The following is a 26,845-nucleotide window of genomic DNA, read 5'->3' as shown; positions in this document are numbered from 1 at the left end:
GGGGCACTGAATGGCACAAGGGGGGCAATGGATGGCAAACCGGGGCACTAGATGGCAAACCGGGGTACCGGATGGCACAATGGGGGCAATGGATGTCACAAGGGGGCAATGGGTGGCACAAAGGGGCACTGGATGGCACAAAGGGCCCTGGATGGCACAAGGGGGCAATGGATGGCAAACTGGGGTACTGGATGGCAAACAGGGTGCACTAGATGGCAAACAAGGGCACTGGATGGCACAAGGGGGCAATGGATGGCAGAATGGACGCACTGTGGATCACACTTTTATGGGCACACTGTGGATGACACTGTTATGGGAATACTGTGGATGGCACTGTTATGGATGCACTGTGGATGGCACTCTTATGGGGGCAGTGTGGATGACAGTTATGGGAGCACGGTGGACGTCACTGTTATGGACGCGCTGTGGATGGCACTGTTATGGGGGCAGTGTGGGTGGCACTGTTGTGGGGGCAGTGTGGATGGCACTGTTGTGGGGGCAGTGTGGATGGCACTGTTATGAGAACACTGTGGATGACACTGTTATAGGAATACTGTGGATGGCAGTTAGGGACGCACTGTGGATGTCACTGTTATGGGGGCAGTGTGGATGTCACTTATGAGGGCAGTGTGGATGACACTTATGGGAGCACTGTGGACGTCACTGTTATGGGGACACTGTGGACGCCACTGTTATGGGGGCGCTGTGGATGTCACTGTTATGGGGGCCGTGTGGATGACACTTATGGGAGCACTGTGGATGACACTTATGGGAGCACTGTGGATGACACTGTTATGGGAACACCGTGGATGTCATTGTTATGGGAACACTGTGGATGACACTGTTATGGACGCACTGTGGATGGCACTGTTATGGGGGCAGTGTGGATGGCACTGTTATGGGGGCAGTGTGGATGGCACTGTTATGGGGGCAGTGTGGATGGCACTGTTATGGGGGCAGTGTGGATGGTACTGTTATGGGGCAGTGTGGATGTCACTGTTATGGGAACACTGTGGATGACACTGTTATGGGGGCAGTGTGGACGACACTTATGGGAACACTGTGGATGACACTGTTATGGGAATACTGTGGATGGGACTGTTATGGACGCTCTGTGGATAGCACTGTTATGGGGGCAGTGTGGATGTCACTGTTATGGGGCAGTGTGGATGTCACTGTTATGGGGCACTGTGGATGACACTGTTATGGTTGCACTGTGGATGTCACTGTTATGGGAGCATTGTGGACGTCACTGTTATGGGGCGCTGTGGATGTCATTGTCATGGGTGCTGAGTATAAGTGATAGGGCTCGTGCACAGAACCGTTTCGGTTTTGCAGTCTGTAAGTTGCGGATCCACTAAATACTGTCCGTGTGCAGTTCACTTTTTTTTTTTGCAGTCCCATTGAGTTCTATAGGTTTTAGATCTGCATTATGAGGACCAGAATAGGACATGTTCTATCTTTCGCAGAACTGACATACGGATGTGGAAAGCACATGGACGTCATCAGTGTGTTTTTTAAATCCGTATGTCAGTTCCAGTAAAGACAGAACATGTCCTATTCTGGTCCTCAAAATGAGGACCTCAAATCCATAGAACTTAATGGGACTGCAAAAAATGTGGATCGCAAAATGGATACGGTCGTATGCATAAAGGTTTAGATACACAGCTCAGCAGGTTGTATGATACAAAATGGAATTAGATACGCAGCTCAGCAGGCTGTGTCATAGAAGATGGGATTAGATACACACTTCAGCAGGCAGTACCACACACAACAGGCTCTGTATCAGGCACACATACATGTTAGGATTAGATACAGATGTGTTTGGATGTGCTTGCCGATTCCAGCTGTTTATTACACTCTGGAGATAGTGAGGGAAGAGCCCGTGGACGGTCAGTGATGGGATTAGATACACCGCTCAGCAGGCTGTATCACACAGGATAGGATTAGATACAGATGTGATTGGATGTGCTTGCTGCTTCCAGCTGTTTATTACACTCTGGAGATGGTGAGGGCAGAGCCTGCGGACGGTCAGTGATGGGATTAGATACACCGCTCAGCAGGCTGTATCACACAGGATAGGATTAGATACAGATGTGATTGGATACGCTTGCTGCTTCCAGCTGTTTATTACACTCTGGAGATGGTGAGGGAAGAGCCCGTGGACGGTCAGTGATGGGATTAGATACACAGCTCAGCAGGCTGTATCACACAGGATAGGATTAGATACAGATGTGAGAGAAGAGCCTGTAGACGGTCAGTGATGTGATTTAGACACTGGGTGAGAAGTAGATTCATGTCTGGGTGTAGAAAGATAGACACAGGAGTTATAGATGGAGTAGCTGCTGCAGACAGAGCAGAGTGGGGGGCGTGTCCAGCCTGTGACTCATCTCTGTGCAGTGCAGCCAGGCTTGTGTATCAATAAAGTTATGTATTCAACTAAACAAGAAGGGGAGAAAGTAAACAGATCTGCCAGGATAATGTTATGTCTTCCAAGGGGGAAGGAAAGCTCGGACATAAAAAACAGGTATTGGGGGCACATGTAAGCATGGTGAGGGGTGTTAGGAGCACATAAAAAGAATTTTGATTTTGGGACTGGACAACCTCTTTAAATCTATCAGCTGTGTCACATGGTTTTGTATATTCCTTGTCTTTTGTATATGTTTTAAAGATGTTATATATCTCCGGCTATTAGCAGGGAGCTGGTAGCTGCGTGCTAACCACCCTCTCCCTAGTAGCTAGTCCTATTTTCTAGTGTCACTATAGGTCTAATTCAATTGCCTTAAAGGATTCCATATGCACACACTGCTTAAAACTGCTCAAACTCTGCCCTCCAACATGTTTCACCAGCTAAACTGGCATCCTCAGGGGATTCGGACAAAGTGCAGAGAGCGTGGCAGTTGTAGAGAGAGCTGAGCCTCTAGGTGTAATGGTAACGCCCCCGTTGCTCCTAGAGGATCATTTGCATATAATAAAACATTTTTCTCAGCAATGCGGGCACATATGAATATGGGACCAACACAGATGCCTTCAGCTGCCAAGCGCACATGTAACAGGTCAGCCAGTGTCATAGGGACAAATCTGCTGACAGATGGCCTTTCCACAGGATAGAAAAAAACATGGCTGCTTTCTTCCATAAACAGCACCACTGACACAACTCATGGACAGACTTGGAATCAAGCAACCATGTTTTTCTAATCCTGGAGAACTCCTTTAAAGGGAAACTTTCACCGCCAAAATACCCCCTAACCACCAGCTGTACCAACTGGTTTATAATTATGTCCGATGGGCAAGATCACAGGAAAACAACTTTTATTCTGCCGCGCGCTGTCTGTAAATGAGAAGGTTAAAGTCAAGGAGTAGGGACCTTGACACTTGAAGTCAAGTTTGCCACGGCCCCTTCCTGCCCCTTCGCTTTTCATTGATGGCTTTGTTTTTTATTCATGCGTGATTCATCAGAAGATCCCGTGCCTGAGCCATCAGTTTTGTTTTATGCGCCTGCGCAGTGAGCCCCGCTGTAATGTAATTGGCCTCAGAGGCTCAACGCGCAGGTCTGACTTAGAGGCGCGAGCCAAGCCGAGCACTGTACAGCAAGGCTCACCGCGCCGGCGCAGAAAACAAGTCTGTATGGCGCAGGTGTGGGATCTCCTGAGGAATTGCACATGAAGCAAAAAATAAAACAAGGTTATCAATCAAATACGAACAGGCAGGAAGGGGGCACAGCATGCTTGACTTCAAGAGGTTTCCCCGGGCTGCCATGGTAAGCTCCCTGCTAAGCTGTGCAGGAGACATTCACCATAATAGATCTCTATTAAGGTGAACAAGACAAGGGATCAAAAGATTTCATGTTCCACCCCACTAAGGGGGCTAATCTATATATATCTATATATTTATATATATATAAAGAAGAACGTATATGTATGTATGTATGTATGTATGCCCCGGGATCACTCGAAAACGCAACCATCGATTTCAACGAAACTTGGTATACACATCCCTTGCTACCTGGAAAGAAATCTTGTGGGGGTCACAGTTCTCTGAGGTATTCCCAAAAAAATGCAAATATGGCACATCACATGACCTACATTAGCCAATAGAAGCCTGCAGGTCTTTCTCTTCATATTACAACTTCCACACATGGTCACATGTCCCTTATCAGCCAATAGAAGCTCACAGGTCCTTAGTCTCCACATACACACAGTTTTACTCCAGGTTTCCATAATAACCCAGCCATTTTTCTTCACTGCTGTAGGTCAGCTTTAAAGGGGCAGGGCGCTGTGGATGACACTGTTAAAGAGGACCTTTCACCTGGAAAAACATTGTGAACGAAGTATGCTGACATGGAGAGCGGCCCCCAGGGATCTCACTGCACTTACTATTATCCATGGGCGCCACTCCGTTCTCCCGTTATGCCCTCCGGTATCTTCTCTCACTAAGTTATAGTAGGCGGAGTCTTCCCTTGTCCTGTGGGCGTCTCCTTCTCCTAGGCTGCAGCGCTGGCCAATCGCAGCGCACAGCTCACAGCCTGGGAGAAAAAAACTAGGAGAGCATAACGGGAGAACGGAGCAGTGCCCAGGGATAATAGTAAGTGCAGTGAGATCCCTGGGGGCCGCTCTCCATGTCAGCATACTTAGTTCACAATGTTTTTCCAGGTGAAAGGTCCTCTTTAAGGGAGCGGAGTGCTGTGGAGGTCACAGTTCAGGGGGCAGGTAGGGTGGCCATTCAGGCCACCCTCAAAAGATGATATAGAAGAAAGACAGCTCACCACCTTGTAAATTCGCTTGCACGGGAAGGGATCGCTCCCACTATAAAATCAAAATAAATCCCAGCAGGCATATCGATTTTTTTCTTCAATGCTTTATTCCCTACACAGATTGATCAATCTGTGTATGGAATAAAGCATTGAAGAAAAAAAATCGATATGCCTGCTGGGATTTATTTTGACCCTCAAAAGATGGACTTAAAAACCCCGCCCCCAGGACCCGCTAAGCCATGCCCCAATCTGATTAGGCCATGCCCATCTCACTCCGCAGCCGACAGTGATTAAAAAAATTAAGGTAAAAATCAACTTCTGTCAGCTTCAGGGGTGGGAGGGACGGTGACTTTCCCCCTGCAGCTCACGCTCACACAGCGCAGTGCTGCGGTCTGAGAGTGAGCTGTTGAAAAGGACATCACTGCGTGAGATATTCCCAAAAAATGCATTAGCCAATAGAAGCTCAGGTCACATGACCCTTATCAGCCAATAGAAGCTTGCAGGCCCTTAGTCTCCACATACACAGTTTTACTCCAGGTTTCCATAACAACCCAGCCATTTTTCTTCACTGCTGTATGTCAGCTTTAAAAGGGCGGGGTACTGTAGATGTCACTGTTCTAGTCGATACTGTTGATATCTTTTAATGACACACACAAACATTAAATGAAATAGATGAAATATACCCGTGCAAAGCCGGGCCATTCTTCTAGTTATTAAATAAAAAGTGGGGGGAAAAAAACACCAAAATATTAAAAGGTTTAAATTCTTAAATTCCTTTCTTAATTTCACATATAAAAATATAAACAATAAAAAAAATAAACGTTAGGTATTGCTGGATCCGAAAATGTCTAAACTGTCTGAAAATTCCTGTTTGGTGAACGCCGTAACAGTAAAAAAAATTAAAAACACACGATTCACGATTCACCATTTTTTTGTCACCTTATCCCCCCAAAATAATTGAATAACAATGATCAAAAAGTCATACATACTACAAAAATGTAGACCGAAAAATAAAAAAGTTATGGCTGTCAGAAAATGTTGATGCAAAGAAAATTTTGATTTTTAGAAAAAGGTTTTATTGTTTTAATAAAACAAAATAAAAATTATTTAACTATAAAGTTTGGTATCACTATAATCATATTGAGCTGTAGAGTAATGACGTTGTGTCATTTTTAGGGCACCGTGATGTCAATACCCTAAAAATGTTGTCAGAATTGTTTTTTATTTTTTATTTTACCACACAAAGATTTTCTTTCCTGTTTTCCAATAGAAGACATGGTAAAATAAATGGTGCCATTAAAAAATGCATCTAGTCCCTCAAAAAAAAAAAGCCCTCATATCGCTATGTGAATGGAAAATTAAAAAAGTTATGGCTATTGGAAGGAGGAGAGGAAAAAAAAAATGCAAAAATGAAAATAGGCCCGTTCTTTAAGGGGTTAAGCATTGTTCTTTGATGAATGTAGGCCATAGTTTTCGCAGTTCAGTATGGTAGGCCTGCTGTTCAGTCAGTACACCGCCATATGGGTTTTAAGTGTATAAATTGTTTACATGTGAAATTTTAAAGGTATTTCTTTTGTATTCTGAGTGACACCCCTGGATCTCGATAGACACTTGGAGATGGAGAGTGGTCACCCAGAGACAGCAGTGCCAGTTGCTAGGCAACCAGATCCAACTTATTAAAGAAATGATATCTAATGAGACAGGTATTACACTGCAAACTATTTTACAATGCTATATATACCGTATATATATCATATATGTGATAGCCTATACGAGTGAGAAGCCCATACAAGTAGTGCCACTGGAAGTTGTGTGTAAACTAACAGCTATGACCTAATGTTTAACACCCAACCCAAATAAGGCTTCTCTAACCCAGACATGATTATGTAATAGTCTGCGTCCTGCCAAAGCATCCACATTATGTATGTGAGCGCAAGCGTGAGGCGTGCGGACCTGGGACAAGCGCAGCTTGTTACCTTCTGATCCGACACCCCCACCCACGGCTTGTGAATTCTGGTGTGTCCCTATGAGTAAGTTATTCTATATTATGAAGTCCAGCTTATTTTAAAGCACTCATCAGTACACATTTTATTTTTCTGGGAAAGCTGGGTGACCGCAGAGCTGCCAGCCAGTATCGCACCCACAGTGGCCGTCATGATCCAGACTTCTAGGCAAATATTCCTAATTATACAGTGATGCATCTGAAAATCTTACATTGCGAGGATGATTTGTCACTCAGGAATTGCAGAAAGTTGGTGACAGCCGTAATGGCCATCTTGAGGATTTAAAGGGAACCTGACACCAAAAAAGGCAGTGCAAAAAATATATTAAAAAAAAGGCAGTATGTTATAGAGCAGGAGATGCTGAGCAGATTGATATATCATTTTAAGGGGAAAATTTCATTATAACTAGAGATGAGCGAATTTCATATTTTGAAATTCGTTCACACTTCGTTTGTTGGTAGAAGGTGAATTGCATTATGGATTCGGTTAACACGGACCATAACGCAATGCATAACGGAAAGCCTTTAGAGGCATTCCGTTATTCATTCCGTCATAATAGAAGTCTGTGGGCTGCAAAACGGATCCGCCCCTTTTCCGTTATGCAGTGGAGTCCTCTAACGGAAACGGGACGGATCCATTATGCAGGTCATAGACTTCTATTATGACGGAATAAATAACGGAATGCGTCTAAAGGCTTTCCGTTATGCATTCCGTCATAGAATTGCGTTATTGTCCGAGGTAACAGAATCCATAATGCAATTCACCTTCTACCAACAAAGAAGTGAGAACGAATTTCATAAGCAGAAATTCGCTCCCCTCTAGTTATAACGTGTATTTTACTCATTTAAATCACTGTTCTTTATATGCTTAGACGTCATATTGGTGGTCCTTACTGACTGACAACTAACCCTTTATGCTTAGTCATGCAGAGTTAGCTGTCAGTCACTGATAGGACCGCCTACTGGACTCCTGAGCAGCTAAGCTGGGAAAAGATTCAGTCTTAGGGCTCATGCACACGACCGTTGTTGTTTTGCGGTCCGTTTTTCACGGATACGTTATTCTGTATCAGAGTTTTTTTTTCTTCTCTGATTTAAGTCCTCTTCCCTTCCGTTATTCCACAAAACAGATCCGTATGGTTTCCGTATACTATCCGTTTTTTGCGGATCGGGAACGGAAACGGTAACTTATTAATCACCAAACACATGAGCAATATGGGCTGGGCATAGCATTTCTACAGTATGGATCCGCAAAATACGGATGTGTTCCGTGTGCGTTCCGTATTTTTTGCGGACCCATTGACTTGAATGGGGCCTCTAACCGTGATTTGCGGGCAATAATAGGACATGAACAAATTTTTTGCGGAACGGAAATACGCAAACGGAATGCACACGGAGTACCTTCCGTTGTTTTTGCGGATCCATTGAAGTGAATGGTTCCGCATACGGTCCGCAAAAAAAAAAAACGGATCGGAATTGGAAAGAAAATACGTTCCTGTGCATGAGCCCTAACTCTGCTCTATCTGTGCTTAGGAGTCCAGTGGGTGGTCTTATTAATGACTGACAGCTACCTCTGCATGAGTAAGCATAAAGGGCTAGCTGTCAGTCAGTAAGAAGGACCGCCCACATGACTCCTAAGCTTAAAAAGAGCAACGGTTTAAATGAATAAAATACAAGTTATACTCAATCTATTCTGATAAAACTATATATCAATCGGCTTAGCGCCTCCTGTTCTGGAACTTGCTGCTTATCAGTCATACTGAATCCTTCCCCATAAAACGATATATGTATCTGCTCAGTTCCTCCTGCTCTATAACATGCTTATATGTTATACTGAATCTTTTCCCATACAACTATATATCAATCTGCTCAGCTCCTCCTGCTCTATAATATGCTGCTTTATCAGTTATACTGAATATTTTCCCATACAAGTATATATCAGTCTGCTCAGCTCCTCCTGCTCTATAACATGCTTCTTATATGTTATACTGAATCTGTTCCCCATAAAACTATATATCAATCTGCTCAGATCCTCCTGCTCTATAACATGCTTATATATTATACTGAATCTTTTCCCATACAACTATATAACAATCTGCTCAGCTTCTTCTCCGCTCTAACATGCTGCTTATCAGTTATACTGAATCTTTTCCCATACAACTATATATTAATCTGCTCAGCTTCTTCTCCGCTCTAACATGCTGCTTATCAGTTATACTGAATCTTTTCCCATACAAGTATATATCAGTCTGCTCAGCTCCTCCTGCTCTATAACATGCTTCTTATATGTTATACTGAATCTGTTCCCCATAAAACTATATATCAATCTGCTCAGATCCTCCTGCTCTATAACATGCTTATATATTATACTGAATCTTTTCCCATACAACTATATAACAATCTGCTCAGCTTTTTCTCCGCTCTAACATGCTGCTTATCAGTTATACTGAATCTTTTCCCATACAACTATATATTAATCTGCTCAGCTTCTTCTCCGCTCTAACATGCTGCTTATCAGTTATACTGAATCTTTTCCCATACAAGTATATATCAGTCTGCTCAGCTCCTCCTGCTCTATAACATGCTGCTTATAAAAAGTTATACTGAATCTTTTCCCATAAAACTATATATCAGTCTGCTCAGCTCCTCCTGCTCTATAACATGCTGCTTATAAAAAGTTATAGTGAATCTTTTCCCATAAGACTATATATCAATCTGCTCAGCTCCGTCTGTGCTACAACATGCTGCCTGCAGATTACACTGCCCTATCACTGTGAGAAGTTCCCTTTAAAGAGGAAACAGCAAAAACGACATAAAAAACTTTACATAGGAGGACAACACTTGGTTTTAAGATGACAGTTGGCTGCAAACATCCAAAATAATATATTGCTATAAGTAGATTATTACATAAAAGGTAAGAAGGTATAGGCGGGTATAATGTGGAGGCCTGGGCAGCCGGCATTGCATTGCTGAGCCCTCTGACTGCAATGGGTTACAGGGTAGGAATGTGGACAGGAAATGAGCCTGCTCCTGGCTATGAGACCGAGATTCCAACCTGGAAGGCAGAATTTAACATACGCAAGGCCGGACAGACCCTGCTAGGAGCAAGTTACTTTGTAACGGTCATGCCACATTCCAGGGGCCCCGGATAGCAATACACAACAGCACAGATACAACCAGAAGCACACTCAGTACAGTATACACACAGCAGATCTGGCGCAACTCGTTGCAGGTTTCTAAACAGAAAATGCGCACAGATTTCTGCACGTTTCCACACAAAATCCTTACCAAAAACCGCGTGGTGGTTTTAGGTGCGGATTTGACGCAGATCTCACTCTTGCATTGCACAAAAAAAAAAAAAAAAAATCGCTGAGACAATAGACATGCTGCGGATTTCCCACGCGTCGAACGGCAGGTCAATTTCCCACACAGAATTTAAAAGCCCATGTGTACATGAGATGAGATACGCTGCGGTTTTCCCACATGAAAATCCGTGCGTAATACACAACGTGCGCAGGTAGCCTAAATCTACTGAAAGTTATCACTGTGAGTTACAAAGTCAGCTCTGCTACATCTGCACACAGGCACATGTATGCAATTTAAAAAAAAGTGAATATTTTACGATTTGCAAAGGTGAAGTCACCTGCTGCACTTATGTGTATCTTCACATGACTACTCCCATCATCTCCTACCTACCTACCTGGGTGGGGGGGCATAACCAGTCAAGTGGACACAAAGTGAGGACATGGTGACCCCCATCCCCCCTGTCCATTAACAATACACACTGGAAATGAATATGCACGTGCAGCCTGCCAGCCAGGGGCGGGTACAGACAGCTGTTCATCGTCTGGATGCCAGTTACACGCTGGCACGGAAAGTTCGTCTGCAGCCATTTTAGGCGAACTTGCCCAATTCTGATAAAAGGCGCCCGGTCGTGTTTATACCGCACTGTGGGGCTTAGAGAAGAAAATCCAAACTGGAGGATGCCACGATGTGAACGGTGCCGCCTCTTAATGCAAACTTCTTGGACAGGCGCTGTAGTGGAAAAAGCGACGCCAGACAACGTGAAGTTTCACGGCTTCTATTTAGAAGACTACTTTTTGGGGAGAATATTTTCCCCCAGTCTTACCTTACTGTCCTCCTCCTCCTCCTCCTCCTGACTAGAGTGACTGGATGGGGTAGTCTCTTTGGCAGCGCACTCTTCCACCTCCGTCTCATTTTCCTTGGCTTGTGGCGACTCCTCAACTGCGCCAACCTCTTCCACTGGGATTGTCCCGTCGCTCTCCGTTCTTTCCCCCGCTTCGTCCTCAGCTACAGGATCCTCTTTCTCTCCAATCTCGCAGGGTTCTTCTGCCGCCGTCTCCGTCTTCTCTTCTCGGGCAGCAGCCTCGGCTGGCTCCTTCTCCCTGGAAGCGCGGAGTTTGACTATAAGGGTGGCGAGGATGACTGCCAGGGCTGTGAATATCAGGGGGATTGTCATTGAGAAGTCCCCGGCTTGCTCCATGCTGTCTGGGATGAGAAGGCTTTTGTTCTGTCTCCTGGCAGAAGCTGCACTGACTGATCCTCTCTCCTCCCAGCACTACCCGTCCACAAAACAGCTGTCATTGTCCTGGCCCTGCCTCTTCCACCAGAATCCGTCTCCCTGCCTCTCGCCGCCTACCCAGATAGTATACATTAGGCAGGCACCAGGAACCCCCCCAGGTCTGCCCTGTCTTAGTATTGCTGCACTTAGTTCTCACAATATAGTACCGAAATAACGTATAGGACCAACCACCGTCCATATGTAATACTACTCCTCACTTGTGTAGGCTTTTCATGCACAAGAGCGCTAAATCCGAACATCTGCTAATCTCATTCACACATATATAGGTCAGCGTTGCTGGAGATAAAGCAGTGGTCATGGTGGGGGCAGACATTTTTTTTTTGGGACGGCTTTTCGGTAATTACAGCTGACATGACAGATAACGGATTAATAAGTCTGCACTGCAAATACAGAGACGAAGCACTTTAGGTCCTGTCCGCTGCAGAGAACTGAATTAATATAGCGTCCATACATTGTACAGACTGTCCGTCAGGCTTTGTTTTCTTAGCGACCAATTAGAGCTCAGCTTTTATTTCTTAAAACTGCTCTGGAAAGATGTAAGCTGATCTCTGATTGGTCGCCATGGGCAACAAAGACAGTTTCACTATTAGGGCGCTTTATGGAAACGGTCTGAAAGCAAAACTGTTCTCACTAGCCATGGCAACCAATCACAGCGCAGCTTTCATGTCTGAACAGCAGAATATGAAATGAAAGCTATGCTGTGATTGGTTGCTATAGGCAACAGTGAATTTTGCTTTTAGACAGTTTCAGAACACTCCCTAATAGATTTTATATTGAACTTTTTCTGCACTTTTAAGATTTTTTTTTTTTTTTTTTTTGTAGCATCATCTTCTTGAAGTAAAAACCCCTGAAGCTGAAGGTCTTTGGGGTCGGGAATATGAAATGCAGGAAACACAAGCATTTTTTGCAAGTTGCGTTATTGTTCATTAGGTGGTGTTATTTCCTGGCTTCTTTACAAAAATATAGCATGCTGGAGCTGCTGGTGATTTTTCAGGCGTTTTCACATCATCTTCTCTATGGGGGAGAAAACGCAGTGAAGAAAACACTACTCTGAGAAGATACGCTAGAAACAAACTACACAAAAACTGCATAAAATAATGCAGGTGCGTAAAACAAAAACACAAGCGCTTATTCCTTTTTTTTTTTTTTTTTCTTTCTGGTAAAAAAAGAAAATAGAGGCAAATTCATGCGTGTAAAGACCCTTTCAGATATATTCAGACAGCAAAAAATTTTAAGTGTATTTGCTGTGGAATCTGCAGAAAATGGAGGCTGACCCTTGGATTTATATAGCGCTTTATGGAAACTGTCTGAAAGCAAAACTGTTCTCACTAGCCATGGCAACCAATCACAGCGCAGCTTTCATGTCTGAACAGTAGAATATGAAATGAAAGCTATGCTGTGATTGGTTGCTATCGGCAACAGTGAATTTTGCTTTTAGACAGTTTCAGAACAAATCTGACCATGGCTCAGCCCCATTCAATGTGTGTGGCTATCATGGATTCTGAGTTAAAGGGATTTTCCAAGATTTTGACAGTGATGACCTATCTTCAGGATAGGTCATTAGTATCTGATCGGCGGGGGGTCAGACACCCGTGACCCCTGCCAATCAGCTGTTTTAGAAGACATTCACTTTAATGGGGCTGAGAGTGATACCAAGCACAGCCGCTATATAATGTATGGTACTCGCTGTGCTTGGTGAGCTGCGAGAACCGCTGGATCCGGCATTAGCGATGATCTGGCCACCGCTGGATTGCTCGTTCATCGGGCAATACAGATTTTTAAACTTGCTTAAAGGGAACCTGTCACCAGGATTTTGTGTATAGAGCTGAGAACATGGGTTGCTAGATGGCCGCTAGCACATCAGCAATACCCAGTCCCCATAGCTCTGTGTGCTTTTATTGTGTATAAAAACAGATTTGATACATATGCAAATTAACCTGAGATGAGTCCTGTATGTGAGGTGAGTCAGGGACCGGACTCCTCTCAGGTTAATTTGCATATGTATCAAATCGGTTTTTATACACAATAAAAGCACACAGAGCTATGGGGACTGGGTATTGCGGATGGGCTAGCGGCCATCTACCAACCCATGTCCTCAGCTCTATACACAAAATCCAGGTGATAGGTTCCCTTTAAAAATCATTTGCCAGCAGCAGATCATGCTGTGTAAACACGATCTGCTGCCAGCAAACAACTAGACAGTTTGAGGACGAGGGATGGCATTAGCGATCGTTCCTCCCCATACTGTGGAGGAGATCACTGCATGTAAGTGTGGTCTCCTCCACTAACGAGCAGGCGATTGCAGTGAAGAAATGCTTCTCTTCTGACCATTGCCTGCTACATCGCTGTATGTAATTTAGCCTTTAAGCTTTATGCACACGTCTGTGGAACACGGACCGTGTGATACCGGCCTGGATTTCTTCTGAGTGCAGGAGCGCACGACGTCATTGGTTGCTATGACGCCGTGCGCTTCCTGCTGCCGCTGCAGTACAGTAATACACTGGTATGATCTATACCAGTGTAGAACTGTACTGCGGCGGAAGCAGGAAGCGCACGGCGTCATAGCAACCAATGACGTCGTGCGCTCCTGCACTCAGAAGAAATCCAGGCCGGTATCACACGGTCCGTGTTCATGAGGCTTTAGGCCCCATACACATTTGATTATTGTCTGCGGAACCAGCCACAAATCTAATGTGTCAGAAAAGAGAAGGATCAGGCACCCGATCCTTTTTTTCTTCCAAGAGAGAACATGCCCCCAGAGATGTCTCGCAGCAGCTTTCTCTTCCCTCCGTATTGAAAACATATACACACTCGGCAGAGCATGCATGTATGTGGGGGAGTTGGGAGTGATAGCTGTCGGCGGACAGCTATTGGGTAAGGGCTCATGCACACTGATGTTCCTTGCATTGCGGTCTCAATGCACGAGCACCATCTGTGCGACTGCTGCAGACCCATTCAACTTGAATGGGTCTGTGATCCATCCGCACCACAAAAAAAATAGAACATGTTCTATTTTTTGGCGGTGCGGAGGCATGGAAGCACCTTCGGATTGCAGACCCATTCAAGTGAATGGGTCTGCCTCCCTGAAACGGTGTGCACGCGGACGGTGCCCGTATATGGCGGACCCGCTGTTTGCCAGATGCATGAGCTCTACAATATTACAATTGTAGCTTCCTCTATGTTGCACGCATGGTTAATGAGGCCATATTGGCAGCATTATCCACACAGTGATCACAGAAGGAATGTTTGCTTAGTGTTACCAGGCAATAGCTGTCAGACGGTGGACGGCCATACTGTCAGTTAGGGGCCCCTGCTGTGGGAACCAGGATATTGGAAGTCATAAAGGAGAACTAAGGTCATAGGAAGATTTTTTTTGTTGTTCGTCTGTGTTGTTGGAGATCAGACGTTACCCTGGTACTGCTGATAGAAGGGCAGAGCGACTTCCTCTTTCCGTCTATCATTGATTTATCGATTTCTGCATGCCTATCATTAAAAGCACCATGACCACAGGCTGGCGTTAGTACACGTGGATATAATAAGCAAACCTAGGTAAAAGCTCCTATATATGGAATCTGTAAGGAATAGCTTTAGAAATTGCTCAATTAGCAATTCCCTTAGGGTATCATTAGTCAAATTTTAGAAAAATTGGATTTGCCAGCTTCGCCGAAGTTTGACAAGAAATTCATTAATTCGTTAGGAATTAACTTGTCACAAATCGCTATGTTAACCCCTTCCTAACTGCCCACTGACTATATATGTCCTGTCTGCACATACCCTGTGCAGACAGCACGTATATAAACGGTCAGGCAGAGCTTCAATCCCAGCGCTGGGATTAAAGCTCCTGCAATCTAGCAGGAGAAGGTCGGGTCCCGGCTGGTAGACACAGTAGGGATCCTGAGGAGAAGACAGGAGCAGTTTATTACCGCTCTTGCCTTCACCGGTGACGGGAGGAGATTGTTGCAGTAGCGCAGGGAGGGAGAGCAGGAAGCGGCCGAGCAACTTCTTCTACTGGTCCCGCAGGTCACGTGACAGCCGGGTGTCTCAGGGTAGGAGAAGAGCTGCAGGTTCTAAGGAGACCCTGATCAGCTCTGCCTGTGTGTTAAGCCCCCACAGGGGGCTGTTTTCCCCTGTAACTGGGTGAAAGTAAAAAAAAAAAAATCAGTGTCCTCCAGAGGTCTTTTAAATTAATGACCTATTGGGGGACATATTATGTTCCAAAAATAAATTGAAATATAAGTAAAAAAAAGAAAATACCAGTAATATAAAATACAAATGTAAAAAAAAAAAAAAAAAGTAAAATGTCGCTAACGGAAAACGTCACTATAGTTGCCCCTTTATTCGAACCTATACGTTATATATCAAAAGATCGTCACAAAATATAAAATTTTTGTGTCAGTTTTAATATTTAACCGCTTACCGACCGCCTAACGCAGGGATGTGTCCTGGCGGCGGTCGATTCATTCCTCCTAGACGCATATACGCGTCATCTCGCGAGACTTCCTGTGAACGCGCGCACACAGGCGCGCGCGTTCACAGGAACTGAAGGTAAGCGAGTGGATCTGCAGCCTACCAGCGGCGATCGTTCGCTGGCAGGCTGTAGATGCGATTTTTTTAACCCCTAACAGGTATATTAGACGCTGTTTTGATAACAGCGTCTAATATACCTGCTACCTGGTCCTCTGGTGGTCCCTTTTGCTTGGATCGACCACCAGAGGACACAGGCAGCTCAGTAATAAGTAGCACCAAGCACCACACTACACTACACTACACCCCCCCTGTCACTTATTAACCCCTTATTAACCCCTGATCACCCCATATAGACTCCCTGATCACCCCCCTGTCATTGATCACCCCCCTGTAAGGCTCCATTCAGATGTCCGTATGTGTTTTACGGATCCACGGATCGGATCAGCAAAACACATACGGACGTCTGAATGGAGCCTTACAGGGGGGTGATCAATGACAGGGGGGTGATCACCCCATATAGACTCCCTGATCACCCCCCTGTCATTGATCACCCCCCTGTAAGGCTCCATTCAGACATTTTTTTGGCACAAGTTAGTGGAAATAGATTTTTTTTTTGTTTGGTTTTGTTTTTTCTTACAAAGTCTCATATTCCACTAACTTGTGACAAAAAATAAAATCTCACATGAACTCCCCATACCACTCACGGAATCCAAATGCGTAAAAATTTTTAGACATTTATATTTAGATATTTCTCTCACCCAGCATGGGTATATGTTAAAAGACACCCCAAAACACATTGCCCTACTTTTTCTGAGTATACCCCACAAGTGACCCCATTTTGGAAAGAAGACACCCCAAGGTATTTCGTGATGGGCATAGTGAGTTCATGGAAGTTTTTATTTTTTGTCACAAGTTAGTGGAATATGAGACTTTGTAAGAAAAAAATAAAAAAACATTTTCCGCTAACTTGTGCCAAAAAATAAAAAATTCTAGGAACTCGCCATGCCTCTCACGGAATACCTTGGGGTATCGTCTTTTCAAAATGGGGTGACTTGTGGGGTAGTTATACTGCCCGGGCATTTTAGGGGCCCTAATGTGTGAGAAGTAGTTTGAAATCAAAATGTGTAAAAAATGTTCTGTGAAATCCGAAAGGTGCTCTTTGGAATGTGGGCCCATTTGCCCACCTAGGCTGCAAAAAAGTGTCACACATTTGGTATCGCCGTACTCAGAAGAAGTAGGGCAATGTGTTTTGGGGTGTCTTTTTACATATACCCATGCTGGGTGAGAGAAATATCTCGGCAAAAGACAACTTTTCCCATTTCTTTATACAAAGTTGACATTTGACCGAGATATGACTCACCTCATCTTGATTGAAAAAGACCTGCCGAAGGACCTGTGCTCCCAGCTTGAACACATGGGTCCTTCGGCAGGTCTTTTTCAATCCAGAGAGGAGCGGACTGCCTCTGTGCGAGCAAGTGGATGAGGCGTTTTTTTTTTCTTTTTCCTATTCTTTTTAAGACAACTCCAGCCGCCATTTTAGAAAAAATGATTTGTTACCATGAAGCACAAGGAAATTTTTCCAAAAATTCAAACCGGATTCCACTCCGGATGCTTCGCTCAATACTAGGTATAATCACAAAACAAGATATCTGATAGGACAATACTAGGTCAAAATTCAAGATTTTGTGATTGTCCTGCAGATCTTGTTATGGAATATTGAGACAAAATGGATACTTGCTTGTTGAGAACTATACTTTAGCTAAAATGGCGGCCAGGCACCCAGCCAACACCTAGAACAAGAATCTTACTTTCCGCTTTATTATGTGCCTCAAAACTGTTTCTGTTCAACTCAAGCAAGCAGCTTTAAGCAAACAAAGAATAACGGCTTCACCCATCTGTAAGGGGGAACTTCCTCTTGCACACAGATGTGGTAGAAAATACAGAGTTTATAGCCAATAGAAAAGATATATGCCACCTTACACCCCCCACTTCTTCCTGTTCTATATTTGATGTCCTATATACTGTCTGCTGTTCCGCAATAAACTAGAGATCTTGCTTTGACCCCCAGCCGTGTGTGTCTCAGTTTGATCTTTCCGTGCACATATTCATTTAACATTGATTTGGAGCAGTACATCAACCGAACTGACAGCTTGACCAGATCCAAAACAATCTCATCCACTAAGACTGGAATGGACATTATATGGGCTCATGCACACAAGCAAGTTTCACGTGCAAGTGTGGTCCATGTTTCACATGGTCAGCACCCGCATTGAAAACTGGCCTATTAAAGTCAATGGGGGTCATTTACGTCATTTTACTTCGGTCTTTGTTATCCTTGTGGTGCCAGAGGATGCGCTTAATTTATGATGAGGCGTGCGTCTTGTCATAAATTAGGTGCACCCTCTGCCAGTCCGGGTGCCTTCTTGACTGGAGTACATTTTAGTCCTTAGTTACACACATGGTCCTGGCATAAATTATAGTAAATTTGCCAGGATTGATTTCCGGGCTCCTGCCACACCTCCATGCCACCCCCGCCACTTCCCAATGTAAAAGAAAGAGTGAAAACTCCAACTGCGACAATACTTTTTTTACACCAGAAACTGTAATATGCAGTTTTAATATTTGACCTACAAGTGGTTTATTTACATTGTTGCTTTTTTGTATGCAAGATTGCTCTGCATGAAAAAAATGGAGCATGCCTTATCTTTTTGCACATGAAGGACCCTATAGAAGTTAATGGATGCATCCAGATACAGGGGATTCTGCTCCCTGTATCTACGCATGCGCTGGACACGTCCACTTGCTGTTTAGCCACTGCGCAGAGTTACAGGTACCAATGAACAGCCCGAGGAGGTGGCGCCGCCATCTTGTAACCCATGGATGCGGAGGATGACATACATAAATGTATATGGCATTTGGAGAAATGGGGTGGGAAACCCCTACATTTTATACGGCACTCTAAAAACATTTTTAAAAAATTGGTGTAAATTAGCGCCAAAATCAGTGACATTTTGTTGTACACCACCGACTTACCGGTAAACATTGTCCACTTTTTTTTTGCCAACTTTTGGTGAGCAAGAATGCAAGAAGTAACAAGTTTTACACAAACCGTGACTTTTGCACAAATTGTAACCTTTGGGACTAGGTTTAGGCCAAAAAAAAGATCCAAAGAATATAAATGGCAGGTAATAGTTATTGAAAGTAGAAGCTCTTTTCAGAATGCATTTTAGTGACCTGTGGGCTGTATTCCCCCTGGTTCCCAGTGCATACGTCTAAAAGATCTATAGGCGTGCGTCTATAGGTGGAACCTGCTCAGCAGAAAATGTACATACAGGTATGAATATATATATATATATATATATATATATATATATATATATATATATATAGGTATTCCAGTACAATGAAAACAATGTTTAATGCAAATGGCAAAAAAACAAAACAAAAAAAAAACTGATTTACATTTTTTTTTACCAATCCCCATCGGTGCCCAGGTGCCTATGGCGCTCCACTTTCTGCTTCTGTACTGAACGCGGCAGGAAATAGCAGGTCACCTCTGCAACCAGTGATTGGCTGAACACCATTCCTACAAGGAGTAAGAAATGGAGCTCAGCGGGGAACAGGGCACAGGGAGGGGGATCAGCAAGGTGAGAAGATTTTTTTTTAACCATTTGTAGGCCAATGAACACTATTACATCTATCGTGCTGGAATACCCCTTTAACTGTACCTAGCCTTAGGATAAGACATTAATGTTTGATCAGCGGTGCTCCGATCTCCTTTGAGCACCAAGTCCCCTTCATTGATTGCACCGGTACTATGCCACAAGCCTATGTTAACAATGAAGTGGAGGACACAACCTCGTTGAGCCCATTAGAGGTTGCAGATCTAATATTAATGGCCTATCCCAAGAATTGCAATGTGTGAAATCACTGCATATCTGTAAAAAATGTGCATGTCATCGATGCAGGCTATGGAAGGTACATCTTATTCCTGGGAAGGGGATTTTGAAAAAATGTGCACCATGTGGAAAACATAAATTGCTTACCAGTAATTGTTTTTCTTAAAACCCATGCGTGGTGGACCTTCCATCCAGGACAGGAAACCTAAGGATATAAAAAGTTCACACCCCCACCACACCTCAGTGTTTTGCAAGAAAAAGACCCTCCAGTAGGGTTGAGCGAACCCGAACTGTAAAGTTCGGGTTCGTACCGAACTTTAGGATTTTTGGACCCCGGACCCGAACCCAAACTTTTCACTAAAAGTTTATTTTTGAAAGGCTGCAGAGCAGCCAATCAACAAGCATTTTACTCTTGTGACCTTAGAAGCCATCACAGCTACTAATGGCATGGCTGTGATTGGCCAGTGCAGCATGTGACCCAGCCTCTATATAAGCTGGAGTCACGTAGCGCTGCACGTCACTCTGCTGTGCTTAGTGTAGGGATAGGATGCTGCTGCTGCGAGGGAAAGTATAGGAAAGTATCTTTAATCTGAAGTGCTTGTTAACTCAGCGATCTACCTATATTTTGTTTTGTGGGTGCAGTGCACAATCTTTGTACCCTGCCCTGAGCCCAGTGACAGAAAAATAACTTTTATCCGTCTGTTAGTTAGGTGGGAGGCGGCGGCCATTTTATGCAAGCTGACCAGCGCAGCATATGTGCATTTGTGAAATTTGAATCTAAGCTTGATTTAACCCCTTAAGGACTTATGGACCTATGACGTACCGGTACGTCATAACTTTAAAACTAGCTTGTGGCGCGGCGGGGAAAATCATTCAGCGGGCATCCTGTCACAATGCCGTATTGGCGTTAGCAGCAAACCGCAGGTCATTTCAGACCTGCAGTTTGCTGCGTTTCCGGTCCATTCGGGTCTCCAGTGACCCGATGAACTGGAAAAGGACGGTGATCGGTGGTGTGATTACACACCACCAATCACAGTCCGAGCATTTGGGGGCGGTGGTGCTCTCCTTGGTGCTGGCGGTGCTGTCCTTGGTGCTGATTGGTGCGGGGAGAGAGGCGGGAGACTCAAACTCCCGGCGCTCCTCTCTCCCCTCCTCATCCTGCTGCTGCTCCTTCACCGTTCTGCACCAGCTCCTGTGATCCCCCCGTCGGCACCCATCACCCTCCTGCACCCATCACTCTCCAAGTAGGTTAGGGTCAGTGAGGGAGAGGCACGATTACGCAGCGATAGAAGGGAGAGTTAGTTAGAGGGAAAAAACAAAAAAATTTATCTGATTTATTGTTTCTGGTGGTTGGGGTCCACAACACTTAGCTGTGAGACCCTAGACTCACCCAGGAATGCTGCCACTTGCCTCCCCCCCGCAGGAATCCAGATTCCCACAGTGGGCTTCACTGAAATTGATTTTTTTAGTTTTTTTTTCAGTGACCCATTTGTGACAGTTCGTTGCTCAGCACCCGGGCTCCTTTTTGGCTAGACCCGGTGGCTGGACGCCGGTCAGTGCAGCCGAGATGAGGACGTTTTGGGGCCTCGTGCTGCACATGGGTCTAGTGCAAAAACCGAGTGTCGGGCAATACTGGAGTGGGGACGTCCTCTACCAGACCCCACTCTACAGTATGGCCATGACACGCCCCCGGTTTGAGGCCATCCGGAAATGCCTGCATTATGCAGATAATGCAGCATGTCTCCCCCGAGGTGATCCTGCCATCGATCACTTCGGGGCCAAATTTGTGCAGGCCTACGTACCTGGAAGGGAGGTCGCGGTTGATGAGTCTCTCGTTGCTTTCAAGGTGAGACTCAGTTTCCGCCAATACATTGCCACTAAACGGGCGAGGTATGGCGTGAAAATGTACAATATTTGTGAGAGTACCTCAGGGTACACTTACAAATTTCGTGTGTACGAGGGGCGAGATTCCCGTATTGAACCCCCAGAATGTCCCCCCCACTCTGGGTGTTAGCGGGAAACTTGTGTGGGACCTTATGCATCCACTGCTAGATAAGGGTTACCACCTGTATGTGGATAACTTTTATACTAGCATTCCCTTGTTCAGGTCCCTTGCCGCCAGATCCACGTCCGCTTGTGGGACCGTGTGGAAAAATCAGCGCGGCCTCCCTGCCCACCCCCTCCAGGTACCTATCCCCAGGGGTGAGACCCGTGCCCTTACCAGTGGAAACCTGTTGCTGGTCAGGTATAAGGACAAGAGGGATGTCCTTATACTGTCCACAATCCACGGTAACAGCATCACCCCAAGTCCTCAAGCCATATAATGCCATGCGCAAAACCCGGGCATGGTACAAAAAAGTCTACTTGGTACAGGTTGCCTTGTACAACGCTTTTGTACTGTCCCAAAGCGCTGGCAGCACAGGGACATTCCTCCAATTCTATGAGGCAGTCCTCAAGGACCTGATTTTTTCAGACCGGGAAAGAGCAGGCCAGAGTACCTTGGGAATTGGAGGCGCCCGGATAGTCCCTGGCCAACATTTTCCAGGTGTGGTCCCCCATACTGGAAAGAAGGGACGAACCCAAAAAAGATGCAGAGTGTGTCACAGGAGGGGGATACAGAAGGACACCACCACTCAATGTGACACTTGCCCCGATCATCCGGGCCTCTGCGTTATCAATTGCTTCAGGGAGTATCACACTTCCATGGAGTACTAAATTTTTATAATCCCCAACAGTCCCCTAGAGAACATAAAAAACTATGGCTCTCAGACTTTGGAGACACGGAAACAAATTTTTTCCCCAAAAAATATTAGTTTTAGTGCAGGCATCCTCAAACTGCGGCCCTCCAGATGTTGTAAAACTATAACTCCCAGCATGCCCAGACAACCTACAGCTATCAGCAGGGCATGGTGGGAATTGTAGTTTTACAACATCTGGAGGGCCACAGTTTGAGGATGCCTGCTTAGTGTCTCCAAAGTCTGAGAGCCATACATATTGGGCATCGCCGCGTCCGTAAAAATCTTCTCTATAACGATAAACATTTAACCCCAAAACTTGCCTTCCAAAACCCATATGGCGTTCCCCTCCTTCTATGTCCTCCCGTTTGGCCAAACAGTAGTTTAGGACCACATATGGGGTGTTTCTGCAAACTACAGAATCAGGGCAACCCATATTGATTTTTGTTTGGCTGTTAACCCTTTCTTTATTACTGGAAAAAATGGATTATATTGGAAAATTTTCCAAAAAAATCGAAATTCTTAAATTTTATGTCCATTTGCCATGAAGTCTTGTGGAAGACCTAAAGGGTTAACAAAGTTTGTAAAATCAGTTTTGAATACCTTGAGGGGTGTAGTTTCTAAAATGGGGTCATTTTTGGGTGGTCTCTATTACGTAAGCCTCACAAAGTGACTTCAGACCTGGACTGGTCCAAAAAAGGTGGGATTTGGAAAATTTCTGAAAAATTAAAAAATTTGCTTCTGAACTTCTAAGCTATGTAACATCCCCCCCCAAAAAATGGCATTCCCAAAATGATAGAAACATGAAGTAGACATATGGGGAATGTAAAGTCATCACAATTTTGGGGGGTATTACTATGTATTACAGGAGTAGAGAAACTGAAACTTTTAAATTTGGCATTTTTTCAAATTTTTGGCAAATTTGGTATTTTTTTATGCAAAAAAATTTACTTTTTTGACCCAATTTTAGCAGTGTCATGAAGTACAATATGTGACGAAGTCCTTAAGGTGAAATAGGGCTGAGTCATTAAGGGGTTAAAAAAAACACCCATTTTTGGCAATACCCTACATCTGGTGCCTTTGCAGCATTTGTCAGTATGAAATAGAAGCTTGCAATACTTAAATAATTTTCTGGGTTTAAAAAATCACCTATTTTTTGCAAGACCCTACATTTGGGGCCTTTGCAGCATTTGTCAGTGTGTAAGACAAGCTCGAAATACTTCAATATTTTCTGGGTTTAAAAAACCACCCATTTTGGGCAAAATACTTAATTTTGCAGCCTATGCTGCATCTGTCAGTGTGAGATACACGCGTTAGATACTGGTGTTCTATTCTGTTATTAAAAAAACACCCATTTTGGGCAAGATCCTAAATTTGAGAAATATGAGAGCGTCAAATAGGGACGTGGCCCCAGTCGTGGTGCTGCTGGTGGAGCTCCTGTTGCAGGGAGAGGACGTGGTTGATCTGTGCCAGCTACACGCACAAGTGAAACACCTTCCTCAGGTGCGAGTATGCGACAGAACCTTCAGAGGTATTTGGTCGAGCCTAATGCGGCTCTACGAATTGTGAGGCCAGAACAAGTACAGGCGATAGTAGATTGGGTTGCTGACAGTGTCTCCAGTTTCTTCACATTGTCTCCCACCCAGTCTCCTGCTGAAAGATCAGAGTTGGCACCTGCAGCTGATGTCCATCAGTCTTTCACCTCACCCCCTTGCAAATCAGCCAAGCAGTCTGAGCCCCAAGTCATGCAGCAGTCTCTTCTGCTTTTTGATGACTTTGCTAGCAGGGTTTCCCAGGGACATCCACCTAGCCCTGCCCCAGAAGTGGATGAGATTGAGTGCATAGATGCCCAACCACTTATGTTTCAAGATGAGTACATGGGAGGACCACCGCAGCACAGATGATGACGAAACACAGGTGCCAACTGCTGTGGCTTTCGAAAGTGTGCAGACCGACAAGGAGGGCAGGGGTGAAGACTGGGTGGAAGATGATGTGAAGGACGATGAGGTCCTCGACCCCACATAGAATCAAGGTCATGCGAGTGACCTGTGTAGTTCGGAGGAAGAGGAGGTGGTCGCACAGAGCCACCAGCACAGCAGAAGAGGGAGCAGGGTACAAAAGCGAAGCGGCCGTCCCCTAGACAGTAAGCCTGCTACTGCCCACCGCAGCAAGGGACCGAGCACACCAAAGCCAGTTCCAAGGAGTTCCCTGGCGTGTCAGTTCTTCAGACAATGTGCTGACGACAAGACACGAGTGGTTTGCACGCTGTGCAATCAGAGCCTGAAGCGAGGCATAAACAAACATTCTCAACCTGAGCACAACCTGCATGACCAGACATCTAAGTGCAAAGCACGAGCTGCAGTGGAGTAGACACCTCAAAAACAAAGAAAGGTCTCTGGCTCCTTCTGCTGCAGTCTCGGCCTCTTCATCTACCTCTGGAGTGACAGTGGCACCTGCCACCCCGCAAACAGAGGATCTGCTAGCAACACCACCACCTGGGTAACCAAACATCTCCACAATGTCCCACGGAAGCGTTCGGCTCTCCATCTCCCAAACACTGGAGCGGAAAAGGAAGTACCCCCCTACCCACCCGTGATCCCTAACCCGGAATGCCAGCATTTCAAAATTACTGTCCTTTGAAATGCTGTCATTCCGTCTGGTGGAGACGGATAGTTTTAAAGGCCTTATGGCGGTGGCTGTCCCACAGTACGTCGTGCCCAGCCGCCACTACTTTTCCAGGCGTGCCATCCCTTCCCTGCACAACCAAGTGGGAGACAAAATTAGGTGTGCACTGCGCAACGCCATCTGTGGCAAGGTCCACCTAACTACGGATACGTGGACCAGTAAGCACGGTCAGGGATGTTATATCTCCCTAACAGCACACTGGGTAAATGCAGTGGCGGCTGGGCCTGAGGCGGATAGCAGTTTGGTGCATGTTCTTCCACCACAGAGGATTGCAGGGTGCTTCAGTTTGCCTCCTGTTGCTTCCTCCTCCTACTCCGCTTCCTCTTTCGGTCAGCGTAACACCTTCACCACCAACTTTAGCACAGCCAGGGGTAAACGACAGCAGGCAGTTTTAAAACGTATCTGTTTGGGGGACAAACCCCACACCACGCAGGAGCTGTGGACGGGCCTTGAACAACAGACCGATGAGTGGTTGGTGCCAGTGAGCCTCAAGCCCGGCCTGGTGGTGTGTGATAATGGGCAAAATCTCGTAGCAGGGACTCTGGGACTAGCCGGTTTGACGCAAATCCCTTGCCTGGCGCATGTGCTGAATCTGGTGGTGCAGAAGTTCCTTAAAAATTACTCCGATATGACAGAGCTGCTGCATAAAGTGCGGGCCTACTGTGCACGCTTTCGCATTCTCACCCTGCTGCTGCTCGCCTGTCAACGCTGCAGCGTAACTTCGGCCTTCCAGCTCACCGCCTCATATGCGACGTGCCCACAAGGTGGAACTCCACCTTGCACATGCTGGCCAGACTGTGCGAGCAGCAGCAGGCGATAGTGGAGTTTCAGCTGCAGCACGCACGGGTGAGTCGCTCTGCGGAACAGCACCACTTCACCACCAATGACTGGGCCTCCATGCGAGACCTGTGTTCCTTGGTGAGCTGTTTCGAGTACTCCACCAACATGGCCAGTGCCAGCGTTACTATCCCACTTCTATGCCTCCTTGAAAAAACACTTCTGGCGATGATGGAAGAGGATGTGGCACAGGAGGAGGAAGAGGCATCATTTCATAGGGTTTCCGGCCAGTCATTCACAATTGGCTCAGAGGGTGGGTTCCTGCACCCACAAACGCCAGGTACACAATTGTCCAGCCAGGAACGGTTTCTGAACTGAATGTTCCATCTTCCCTGCCAGAAGTCTCCCCCTGAATGGGCTCCCCCATCCCCAAGGGCTTGCGTTCGTGGTGATTGCTATCGGATTCTGAGACGCCCAAGGGCATCCCCTGGATAAATTAGTTGGGATTGTCCACCATAGTAATGACATCCTTGCTACTGAACTCAGATGGAAGTTATAGTCCAAGGATAAAGGAAAACCGTCCCAGTTCTTTAGAATGTTCTCCTGCAATGGTCTTGAATGAAACTGAGCATAGGTTACCGCCGGATGGTGGATGTCATTAATCATAGTACTGACATAGCCTGTCTCAGGGAACATCCATAACTGAGAAAGAGATCCTGTATTTTGTCTACCAATAACATCACCTTCTGTTCTGGCAGGAAACATCTCTGATTTTGGGAATCTAGTAGTATCCCCAAAAACATGAATCGCTAAGAAGGAAGTAACTTGGATTTTTTCCAATTTATCTTCCATCCTAAAGATTCCAGAATTACACACAATAGATCTGTCTCCTGCTTCAAAGACGATTCTGTCTGGGAAATTATTAAG

The 26,845-nt window shown here is 45.4% G+C and overlaps 1 protein-coding gene across 3 annotated transcripts in view; it reads right to left on the bottom strand.

Annotated features, from left to right (window-relative positions):
• Nucleotides 1-11,345, bottom strand: part of MXRA7 (matrix remodeling associated 7) — a 61,704-nt gene extending 50,359 nt beyond the window's left edge. For 2 of the 3 annotated variants that reach the window (XM_040438915.1, XM_040438912.1), the window contains exon 1: nucleotides 10,882-11,345. In XM_040438915.1, coding sequence (XP_040294849.1) covers nucleotides 10,882-11,256 — 375 coding nt within the window. In that variant the 5' untranslated portion in view covers nucleotides 11,257-11,345. The remainder of the gene's footprint in view (nucleotides 1-10,881) is intronic. The other variant, XM_040438913.1, reaches the window with a different exon arrangement.
• Nucleotides 11,346-26,845: the final 15,500 nt, after the last annotated feature.

This window comes from Bufo bufo, chromosome 6 (assembly GCF_905171765.1).
Source record: "Bufo bufo chromosome 6, aBufBuf1.1, whole genome shotgun sequence".
NCBI lineage: Eukaryota > Metazoa > Chordata > Amphibia > Anura > Bufonidae > Bufo > Bufo bufo.
Note: the sequence above shows the minus strand (reverse complement) of the source record. Positions and strands in the feature narration are given on the sequence as shown.